Source organism: Mirounga angustirostris, unplaced genomic scaffold (genome assembly GCF_029215605.1).
Source record: "Mirounga angustirostris isolate CCGP_5_RB_7025 unplaced genomic scaffold, mMirAng1.0.hap1 SCAF_17, whole genome shotgun sequence".
Classification (NCBI taxonomy): Eukaryota; Metazoa; Chordata; class Mammalia; order Carnivora; family Phocidae; genus Mirounga; species Mirounga angustirostris.
Window position 1 is genome coordinate 29945658 of NW_026991725.1, and position 12497 is coordinate 29958154.

Sequence of the window (12497 nt, forward strand, 5' to 3'; positions counted from 1 at the left end):
GGAGCTAACACTTAGAACAGACATCTGGAGAAGCACCAAGGCCTTTACCAGCACTTGGAGCTGCCTGGACCTGATGAGTGATGGAGATACCAACACATTTTTTAATGTGACTGGGCTCACTCCCAAGGGCACAAGGCAAGGGAGTCTAATTTTTAAATGGCACTATCTTTTTTAAAGAGGGTATCTTTCAAAAAAATCTGACTGTAAAACAAAAGTATATTAAGCAATATCAACCTTCCATTGATTATTATAAAATATGACTCACGTTCTTTTAGGAACAGATTGTTGAGACAAATGAAATGACAGACATTTTGTAAAAAGTCAGCCTTATGGGATAAAAGGAACTATGTCAGGAAACTGGATCGAGATAGCAAATAGAACATATTTATTTATCTCCCTTCCTGCCCCAAATCCCATGAAATGAGAAAGTGAAAGAGAAAGGTTAAAAAGCATGGAAGATATATCCAGAAACTTAACACTGACCCAAGAGGAGTCTCAGAAGGAAGGAAGAGGAAGAATGATAGAGAAAAAACAATAAGACAGAAGAAAAAATGTTTTCCACAGCTGAAAAAAGGAGTGTCTTTGCAGTTTAAAAGATTCAATGAGTACTGATTAGGATGAGTGAAAAAAACCCCACATCTGTCTAGACACACTGTTATAAACTATCAGAACACTACAGGTGAAGAGGAAGTCCTTGAACCTTTTTGGGAGACAAAAACAGGTTACCTGCACAGAAAACCAGAATAAAACTGGTATATCTCTCACCAGCAACACTAGAAACTAGAAGATAATGTAACTAAATGTGGTCTTCAAAAATACATCCAGCTATCTCCCCTAGGAAATGATTCTCACATGCACTTGGGGAGGGATAGGCAAGCACTTTCACAACAGTATTATTTACTGTTCCAGGCACCAGACTCATATCAGAATATAAAACTGACGGAGTTCCTGCTCTCATGGATCTTACATTTTAAATTATGTTATAATATTCTAGAATACTGTGCATTTGTCCAAAATAATGAAGACTTGTATATACTGACATGGAAAACTATCCAAGATCTACTGTCAAGTGAAAACTATAAACTGCAGTATAATTCCATTGATTTTTTTTTTAAAGCACATATATATATGAATGTAAATGTAAGGAAAACAAGACTATACAGATATGACCCAAATGTTGGCTACCTCTGGAGAGGGAAAGAGAAGGGGTATTGGAGACAGCGTTTCTCACTTTTCCCTCTATCACTTGGCATCCTTGAGTCTTCTACACAGAGAATATATTCATACATGACCTCTATAGTTTTAAAAAGAAAGTAACAAATAATATCTAAATAGATATAATAATAGATTCTACTTAAATACAGAGAACAATTAGCATTTCAATTATTAATAGGGTTTTCATCGGCACATATTAGGCATTTGATAAATATTAACCACATTTGGGGCATCTGGGTGGCTCAGTCGGTTGAGCATCCAACTCTTGGTTTTGGTTTGGGTCATGATCTTGGGATCATGGGATCAAGCCCCACATCAGGCTCCGGTTCTGCTTGAGAGATTCTCTCTCCCTCCCCCTCTCACTCTACTCCTTCTCTCACTCGTGCTCTCAAATAAATAAAACCTTAAAAAAATATTAACCACATTAATCTGACACTTCTAAGTGAAAGAAAGGAAATGGTGTTACAAGAAACAAGCATCTCTATGAAAAAATTACAGTGCTCAGTTCATAATATATAAATCTCTATAGTGCTTTATAGTTTATTTTTATTTATTTTTAATTTTTTAAAGATTTTATATATTTATTTGAGAGCAAGAGAGAGCAAGCATGAGCCAGGCGGGGGTTTGATGGAGGGATGGAGGGAGAGGGAGAAGCAGGCTCCCTGCTGAGCAGGGAGCCCAACGTGGGGCTCAATCCTAGGACCCTGGGATCATGACCTGAGCCAAAGGCAGATGCTTAACTGACTGAGCCACTCAGTCACCCCAGTGCTTTATAGTTTATAAAGTATATTCATATACATTATCTCATTTCATCATACCCATTATCTCACTTTATCCTTATACAAGCCTCGAAGTTTTCTTAAAATAAGGGTAGGATAATTTAACTAAGGGTAGATATAAGATTTCCTTCCTAGGTAATCTTATATAAAGATTTTAACTCTGATTAAAACTTTCTGACACATCTTCAAGGATTCTACAAGATGTCAACTCTCAGGTCAAAGTGAAAAAGAAGCTCTGACAGAATCATGTTAAAACCCCAATGAAGCCTCCGGCCTCCAGCCTCATTCCCAATGTCTCCTCTGTCTATAGCCCTGAGTTTCTACTATGATGTTTTGTGTTTTGATTTCCTCTGCTGGTGAAAGCGAACTCAAATGATAGAAACATATAGCAATACGAGGGGAAAATCTTAACTTTTGATGTTTGCCAAAAAATATGATAGATTTCAGGACTGAAGCTGTGTGAAACTTGTCTGTTTACTATTAAGAAAGGACTTACCCAATGAATTAAAAGTGAAAAGCTGGGGGAGAGTTATTTTAGAACAAGTTGTTAGGCACGCCAGGAATTTTAGAAGTCACCTAATTGTAAACCATCAATATTCTAACTATAAATTATTCCTGCCTATTCATTAAGGTTTCTAAGGACTTCTCTTAGCTAACTTTTACTATTTTATCAAAATTAGTAAAATCTAATTTTAAAATATTCTAGAATTCTGAATTTTCATTCATTCAGAAAACCTTTTCTTGTTTGTCTGAATTACTGTGATTTTTTCCTGCAATTTTATTTATAACAGCTAATCAATATAGAAGAGGCAACATCTTTCAGCTTATACCTGCTGAAACTAATAAACTTGTATTTCAACACTAGCAAATATCAAGTGGTCACCCTTAAATTTCATAACCTTTTAAATCTGACCTTTCAAAGTTCTTATCATTCCTCTTAAATTAAGGATAGAATGACCTTAATCAATCAAAATTCTACAGAAAACAAGAAATAATTTTATTGAAATTCTGCAAGCATAAATCAGAGCTTGGATTCAGATAGAGTGTTGTGTGTGTGTGCATGTCCTTAATTTACTTCCTTAGAACCGATTAGAGCAGAAGAAATTCGGGTTATGAATCTTTTCTACCTGAAGCAGAAATTCCTTTCAAGAAAAAAAACAACCAAATGTCATATGAATTTCAGTTGACCACAAACATGGGTTCACGTACAAATGACATGAACATCAGGTGTTTATGACCGGATTTTCTCCTCGTTTCAGAAAACTTGAAAAAAGAAAAAAAAAAAAGTCTAACAGGGAAAACTTGTTTAGTTGAGTCTACCTGACTTTATTTAAGCCTAAATCTTTTGAAAAGGATGCAAAATAAAACCAATTAGGGCTTTTTATAATACAAAGACAGGACATTAGAACAAACAGTGGAATGCTGTGGATGTTTTAAAATTGTATATCAACTTCAGATCATAAGCTTCAAATTAAATACTTAACTCATCATTCACTACTAGTAAAGCTATGAACATCTACAATAATGGAAATATTACAACTTTATGCCTTTTGTTCAGCTGAGGAGTCTTGCTGGGAAAACAGTCTTTCAAGACCTTTGACAACACAGATTTTTAAAAACATAGAAAAGAACATAAATGTTCACATTATTTCTCCTTGGGGGCTAAGGTTAGTGTCCTTTAAATCTTTCTCTTCCCTGAAGTGCCTAAATAGTCCCTTGTATTAGATATTACATAGATCCTGAAAAAAATTAAAAGCTCTTTGGTATAAAAGATATTGATCCCAAGTCAGTATGCAGTACCTTAAGTTTAAAAGTAACCACATGGGAAAAGTGAAGGCAAGAATATCAACTATTTGCACTACTTCTTACTTGCAAATCTGAAGGATAACATATTCTGTACAGTGGTAACTAACACTTACAAAGGAAAAAATTACAATTGCAAATAGTCAAATTCAGAAACTCAGGCATTGTAAAAGATACATATGGTTCTCAAATTAGCCAATAATAGCAAAAAATGGAAACAATTAACATTTTATATAGTTTGGAAGTGATTTGATTTTCACAAAAACCTGATGAGGTAAGTAGTTACTTCCCCTTGACAGAAATAAAAAAGTCAGGGGTGCCTGAGTGGCTCAGTCGGTTAAGCATCTGCTTTCAGCTTAGGTCATGATCCCAGGATCCTGGGATCGAACCCCGTGTCAGGCCTCTGGTGGCAAGGAGCCTGCTTCTCTCCCCCAACCCTGGGGCTCGTGATGTCTCTCGCTATCTCTCTCTCTAATAAATAAATTTTTTAAATCTTAAAAAAAAAAAAAAAAAGTGAAAGAAGTTGAATGCATAGCCACATCTTCTGACTATAAAATCTGTCATCTCTCCACCATTACTCATTGTTTTGTGTGTAGATAAACCCAATATATACTTGAAGAAAGTATGTTTCTTAGTGAGAGAATGGCTTAGAATGACATTTTGAAATAGGACTATTGTGGTAAAAATGAAAGTGACTAAGAGAAAAATCCAGAGGCCACTGCATATGAAAACTTTGATAATACACCAGTCACTGTGGGTTATACCAAGATGCACTGATGTGGTCTGAGATGAAAGATCAGTATGGTGGGGAACAATCCTCACATCATTTACACAACTTTTCTTGAAGTCCCCATCACTTCTAAGACATTTCTTATGTCAAGGAGAAAGGATGAAAGAATGAATAGATGGATGGATAGATCCATTCTATAAAGGAACCAATACTGTTATTTCCACACTATCTGACCTTTGGCATTCCTGAGCTAGAACAAAGTCACTTCTATTACGTAGGGAAATTATGACTTATGGGTAGAGCTTGATTCAGAATACATATATAAGTTTACTAACTTTAGAAACTTACCAAGCACCTGCTACGTTCTCAGTATTTAGACCCATTTGGGGCACTGTGGGATATTCAGACACGAATAAGATATGGACTTAAAGTCTAGAACAGGGGTTGACAAACTTTTTCTGTAAAGAATGAGATAGTAAATATTTTAGGCTTTGTGGGGCCACACAATCCTTGTTGCAAATTCTCAACTCTACCACTGGAGCATGAAAGCAGTCACTGACAACACATACATGACTGGGCATGTTCCCCCAAAATTTCATTTATAAAAATTGCTGGTGAACTGGATATGGCTCATGGGCCACAGTCCTCAAGTTAGAATCAGTGATAGGATGTTGCCAACTCCACTCGCCTCAATACTCCACTCGACACAGCTGCCAGAGTGAGCTTATGTTTTAACACTATGTCGCTGCTATTCTTAAAACTCTTCAATGGCTTAGCACTACTCACAGGAAAAAAGTCCATACTTCTTAGCACAATATAAAAGGCTCTTTGTGCTCCACTCCCTGCTTTAGTCTCCTGACTTATTCCCCACAATGTCTCTCTCTACCTCCCCTCCCTTTTATGCTGAAGCGATACTGAATTACCCTAACACACCATGCTATTTTGTGTCTCTTTTCCTTTGCCTTCTACCTAAAATGTCCTAACCCACCAAGAGACACATTCACCCAGAAATGTCTCTGTGAAGCATCCTCTCACCCCAGGAGTTGACCCCATCTGACACCCTTTCACTTCCTTACGTCCCCTGTCCTTTCTGTTACTGAATGTGGAGATTAAACCATGGGCTGCTCAGGGTAGGCAGTTTACTCCTTTCAGGTGCAGCATTAGCTGCCTGCATAGTGTCTGGCATAGAGTAGGTGCTGAATAAATCTACTGTGAACCAAAGTGAACTGGAAGTACCATAAGTGATACACTACTATCCCAAGAAGGAAGACAATACATCCTTCTTAGAGGAGACAATCAGAAAAGGTTTGAAGAAAAGTGGTGGCATATGAACTAGGTATTAAAAAGATAAGTAAACATAGAGGGTAAAGACTTCTGCAAAAGCAGGTAAGTGAAAAAATAAATTAATGTCTGATGACCAATGAGTATTTCAGTTGGCTAAAGTATGGAGAATAATTGGGAACACACTTGGAAAGGCCAGTTTAGGGTCAGATCTAGAGGACCTTAAGGATCAGGCTAAGAAGTCTGTACTTTGTTCTGAAGTTTCTGTAGGGTAGAATAGTATGAAACAGGAAGACTAATAAAACAGAAGGTGGGTAGAAACTGAAGGACACAGCCAAGATAGAAGTGACAAAATTTGGTGAATGACTTGATATAGGACACAGTAGAGTGGCAGGAATTAAAGATATTCCTGAAGTTTTAAGCCTGGGAAATTGGGATAAACAGGAAAATAGGAACAGGAAGGAAAGCAGTTAAAAAAAAAAAAAACACAGTGAATTTGGTTTGGGAATATTAAATTTGAGACCTGATAAAACATTGAGGTAGAGGTATTTTGTGTAAATCTGAAAGTGGGAGAAAGAAGCTTTCAAGAGATGAGACATAAATCTGGGAGTCATCCATCTATCCCTGAAGAGGAGAAGGGATGGTAAAGACTCAAAAGCACTTTATCAACATAAAAGTATCCCGGTATGTCTTCCTACCATAGTATCAATAACATTATTGTACTAATTTACAAACATGTCCATCCGCCTGACTCTGAATTCCTTGAGGGGAGAAGTCATGGTTTATCATCTCTGTGTCTCCAGGTTAATACTCAGAAAACAGCAGGTATTCAGTGTATGTGCTGAATGACGCAGCCCCCATAATTCTAGCATCTAGAAAACGCAACTTCCTATGACATGTTCCAATTCTACACAGTACAAAGATTAAAAACTGAGCTCCTCATACTCTTCATCTTCACATGTTCGTATCAGATGGCAGCAACCGAGGCAAATGTGTTCGTCGTTACCGTCGGGCAGATGCCAGCATCATCTTCCTACCACTCTAAAGCTTTGGCAGCGGACAGTTCCCATTCCTTTCACCATGTCTCTTCTCTGTCAAAAGTCAGCACTATCACAGCTCTTGGTACATTTGAAAGGAAAGGGAAAGAACACTGACACAGTATTTACAGAGCTGCAGAATCCTAATGTGTTAGCGGATTTTCCTGACCTTGATGTGTCGGTTCATAGCAGTGGACTGTGCCGCCCGCACCAGCCCCTCCAGTTCAGCACCGCTGAAATTCTTGGTCTCCACAGCCAGTTCTTTAATGTCTACGTCAGCAGAGAGTAACTGATGCCCTCTCATCCTTGCAGTGTGGATGTGAAGGATCTGTAGTCGACCTTTCTCATCTGGTAAGCCTGGTAAAATTGAAAATAAAGTAGAAATTATTACAATCCTAATCCTTTCCTTCAGGTACTTAAGCAGGTAAACATGTGCTCTTCATGATACACAACTTTTCCAACCAATGTTAAGTTATAGGACTCTGCTCTTACTAATGAACTCTAAACACACACCCCTCCCCCAACCAGTGACAGATCTGCTTACCTATCTCCATTTTAACTTCCAGTCTTCCAGGTCGAAGGAGAGCCTCATCTATCAGATCTGGTCTGTTGGTCATTCCTGAGCACAGATTTCAAAACGAAACAACAAAAGTTAAAAAATAAGGGCGCCTGGGTGGCTCAGTTGGTTGAGCGACTGCCTTCGGCTCAGGTCATGATCCTGGAGTCCCGGGATCGAGTCCCGCATCGGGCTCCCTGCTCGGCGGGGAGTCTGCTTCTCCCTCTGACCCTCCTCCCTCTCGTGCTCTCTGTCTCTCATTCTCTCTCTCGCAAATAAATAAAAAATCTTAAAAAAAAAAAAAAAAGTTAAAAAATAAGATAAAATGTCCCTTCAGTATATGTAAGAACAGTAATTTCTCAAATAAGTTAAGATATTTTATAAAGGTCAAATAGAAAACAATTATTCTCAAATAAAAATATCATTTGTTCTTGATCTGTTCTAATGGAAACACCTGAAGACTCTGCTTTAGTATTTCACTATACTGCCAATGGAATATAAATGTAATGAAAACTTCAAATATTTAAAAAGAGAAGGTACAGTTCAGAGAGGCTAAGTAGCCTGTCCAAGTGAGAGAGGGACAATGTGAACATGATCTGCCCAACCCCAAAGTCCCTCTCCTTTTTTGTAGGCCAATGGTTTTTAACCTTCATAAATATCAAAAGTTTTGTTTTTTAAAGTCATCTTAAAAGAACCTCAGTACATGAAACAGTTAAAAGAAGAAGTTATAATTGGGATACATGATCTGAAGCTCACTCACAGACCCTGAGGCACCTCTGCGGGCCCCTGGAGGCCTATAGGATGCAATTTGAAAACCACTGCATTACACTATGCTGCCTTTTTCATCTTTGAGCTATGAGCATACACACCCATGAGTCACTAAAACCCACCTTTTATTTGTCCTATTAAGGCCAGACATTAAAATAGGTACTTAAGATTCTTCAATATCACCTGATTCTAATTTGGAAACATGGGCAACACAGTATTAACTACAACCTACAGAGATCTTAATTCAGAACCTATGTGTCTAATGTTTTTGAAATCATAAAACTTTTTTTTTTCAAAGCAAACATACCAATGACTAAGATGTTGTTCAGTTGCTCTACCCCATCAATTTTGGACAGCAACTGGTTGACGACAGTGTCATGAACTCCTGTGCTACCAGCCATGCTCCCTCTCTGCTTGCAGATGGCATCAATTTCATCAAAGATGATTATGTGCAAACCGCTGTTAGCACCAAGCTGTTGAGGGAAGAAATTATAGTGAAGGTCATAATTTGAATATATTACTAAACAAACTAGTCAAAGAGAGCAAAACAAAGCTGTCACAGATTGATTTTCCTCCATTTTGACTAATAAATACAGCAGGTGTACTCATGGCTTCTACCCTTCAAAGGTATTGGAACTGCATTCTCAGAATTCTGCAAACTGAAAAGGCATTCCAGAACCTCATATTTAATAGCCATAAAACAAAAATGTACATTATATATTAATGAATGTGAATAGTCCATCAAATAACCTGTTCATTGACATGCATTTCTTTTCTCACTATTGAAAAGAACAACTCATAATTATCAGATGTCTGTCTTAAGTCAGTGAATGGCAACTCCCTCCCATTTTCCCTGAATTTTGGTGAGAGAATAGTTGCAGCAGGCTTAACGTCTGTCATATTATATAACTAAGCAGTAACTCTACCCGGAGATTGACTGGGAAGTGGGCAGATGACGGAAGGAGGTGAACATGATTCACATTTGGTTATATCACACGAAAACAAAGTACTTTTTTCTAACAGTAAAGTGAGAACAGAGACATAGTTTATAAAAAGAATAGTCAAGGGGGTGCTATTTCTTCTGCATAGTGATTTGAGTTTGTTGAATACAGTCATTATAAGAAAATAGTTTGCACATTGTAAACTTTTAATAGATGCAAATATTTTCAAATGCCAATAATTCATTAGGTTAACATGGACCTTCTAACAATTTATATTCAAGTACTTAAGTCTCTTATAGGAACCAAAGAAGGAAGTGCACTCCATAAATTTTTTCTTTTTTTTTTTTTTTTTTTTTTAAAGATTTTATTTATTTATTTGAGACAGAGAGAATGAGAGAGCGAGAGCACATGAGAGGGGGGAGGGTCAGAGGGAGAAGCAGGCTCCCTGCCGAGCAGGGAGCCCGATGCGGGACCCAATCCTGGGACTCCAGGATCATGACCTGAGCCGAAGGCAGTCGCTTAACCAACTGAGCCACCCAGGCGCCCCAATTTTTTCTTTTTTTAAACAAACAAACAAACAAACAAACAAACAAACAAAATCAGGGATTAACAAAACAGGTGAAAATGAACATTAACTTACATATGGATAATATAAATAATGGGCATAATGAGATTCAGGATTAGATATGATTGGTATTCATTAAACCTCTGGTATGGATAGAATTTTTTTTTTTTTTTTAAGAGTTGGGACTTTTTTGGGGCGCCTGGGTGGCTCAGTCAGTTAAGCATCTACCTTCGGCTCAGGTCATGATCCCAGGGTCCTGGGATCGAGGCCTGCATCAGGCTCCCTGCTTGGTGGGGAGCCTGCTTCTCCCTCTCCTCCCTGCTTGTGCTCTGTCGCTATTCTCTCTCTCAAATAAATAAAATCTTTAAAAAAAGTTGGGATTTTTTTACTTCGTTATAAAAGCATTAGATGTTAACTGAGCAAAAGTTGTAAAACAAATGGAAATAAGTTAAAAATATGCTATGTCATATCATACCTATGATATATACTACATAATACCTAAAGATAAATGCTGTTAACATTCTGTAGATTTTTATATTTTAAATTTATTTTAATTAAAAAAATTGGGAACTCACTGCATCTTGTATTCTCTTGAACATTATTCTTTGAAAACTAAAATTTTTATTTTTGTTTCTATTTGCAAAATACATGATTATAGAAAATGTGGAAAAACACTAAAAAATGGAAAGAAATCATAATCATCCAAAATTCAACTAGCTACAAATAACTCATATTATTAATTAGGTGCTGTGTAGGTAGTTTGTATCCCTTTTTTCAGTACAGATATTGTCTTCAGCCCTTTCACATGGCTATACATACAACTATATAATTTTTAATGGCTCCATAATATTTCATTGTATGACTGCTTCCACAGAGAACTCCCCTAACTTCACCTTAATTCCTTCCTATCAGATATTTAATAATTTCTAAGTTTTTAGTATTATATATGTTGTTACAATAAACATTTTTTTTAAAGATTTTATTTATTTATTTGAGACAGAGAGAATGAGAGAGAGCAAGCACATGAGAGGGGGGAGGGTCAGAGGGAGAAGCAGACTCCCCGCCGAGCAGGGAGCCCGATGCGGAACTTGATCCAGGGACTCCAGGATCATGACCTGAGCCGAAGGCAGTCGCTTAACCAACCGAGCCACCCAGGCGCCCTACAATAAACATTTTTTTAAGATTTTATTTTTAGGGGTGCCTGGGTGGCTCAGTCAGTTAAGCGTCTGGGTGGTCCTGGGATCAAGCCCCACATTGGGCTCCCTGCTCTGCAGGAAGCCTGCTTCTCCCTCTCTCACTCCCCCTGCTTGTGTTCCCTCTCTGTGTCTTTCTCTGTCAAATAAATAAATAAAATCTTTAAAAAAAAAAAAGATTTTTATTTTTAAGTAATCTCTATACCCAACATGGGGCTCGAATTCACGACTCAGAGATCAAGAGTCACATGCTCTACTGACTGAGCCAGCGAGGTGTCCCATGATAAACATTTTTGTACTTAACTCCTTGACAATAAATGATTATACTTCCTGAATGCAAATTGTTACTTTAAAAGGTGTGTTGAGTATTTTAAGGCCCTTGAAATAGTGTCCAATACTTTTCCAGAAAGATTTTATCACTTTATAATCCCACCAAGGTATATGACAATGACTATCTTGGTATATCCTCACAAGTAATGAATATTAGCAAAATCTAAAAAGTAATTCCCAACTTGATAACCAAACAACAGTGTTTTCCAATTTTTTTTTTTTTTTTAAAGATTTTATTTATTTATTTGAGAGAGAGAAAGCATGAGGCGGGGAGGATCAGAGGGAGAAGCAGACTCCCTGCTGAGCAGGGAGTCCGATGCGGGACTTGATCCCAGGACTCAGGATCATTACCTGAGCCGAAGGCAGTTGCTTAACCAACTGAGCTACCCAGGTGCCCCTCCAGTTGTTTTTAACTGGCATTTGTCTGATTACTGAAGAGGATGGTACTTTCTAAAATCATGTTTTTACCATTTGTAATTTTTCTTTTATTATTTGTACATATCCTTTGCACATTTTTCTTTTGGGATTTAATAGTGTTTCTTATTGATTTATAGAAAAATTCTTTATATATTAAGGGTATTATTCATTTGTTATAAATATTTTATCCCAGCTTGCCGCTTATCTTTTAATTTTATTTATGGTATATTTTTGAATATAGAAGGACCTTTACTTTTTTTTTTTTACTATGTTGCCAAAATTACCCATTTTTAATTTTATGATTTTTAAAAATTAATTTTACCCTTAAAATCCTTCCCCATTGTAGACCCTGATAGTCACCTATATTTTCTTCTCTTTAAAAATTTTTACTTTATATATAATTTTTCAATCTATCTGGAGTTTCAGTTTTGTAAATGGTACATGTGAAATAAGAATCCAAATAATTCTTATTCAAACAATTAACTGATCCAGTACTGTAGACTAAATAATCTTTTCTCTTCATGGATTGTCATTTCTATCGGGCTTCATATTTTTATATTATTGCCAGCCTATTCTACTACAGCAGTAGGTTGGGTAAGCTTGCTCCCTCCACACATTATTCTTTGTTATAACAATTTTGACTATTTTATGGGGCACCTGGGTGGCTCAGTTGGTTAAGTGTCTGCCTTTGGCTCAGGTCATGATCTCTGGGTCCTGGGATGTAGCCCCACATCAGGCTTCCTGCTTAGAGGCGAGTCTGCTTCTTTCTCTCTCTCCCTCTGTGCCGCCCCAGTTTGTTCTGTCTCAAATTAATAAATAAAATCTTTAAAAAAAATAATGTAGAATCTGTTTTTCAGTCACAAAATTTCCAAGAATTAATAC

General features: G+C 37.0%; 1 protein-coding gene across 2 annotated transcripts in view; it reads right to left on the bottom strand.

The window, feature by feature from the left end:
- The window catches only part of NSF (N-ethylmaleimide sensitive factor, vesicle fusing ATPase), a 144043-nt gene that overhangs the window by 47412 nt on the left and 84134 nt on the right, over positions 1–12497 (bottom strand). For both annotated transcript variants that reach the window (XM_045888722.1, XM_064583410.1), the window contains exons 10-12: positions 8477–8642; positions 7390–7464; positions 7015–7202 (exon numbers count right to left, since the gene is read on the bottom strand). In XM_045888722.1, the coding sequence (XP_045744678.1) occupies positions 7015–7202; positions 7390–7464; positions 8477–8642 (429 nt within the window). The remainder of the gene's footprint in view (positions 1–7014; positions 7203–7389; positions 7465–8476; positions 8643–12497) is intronic.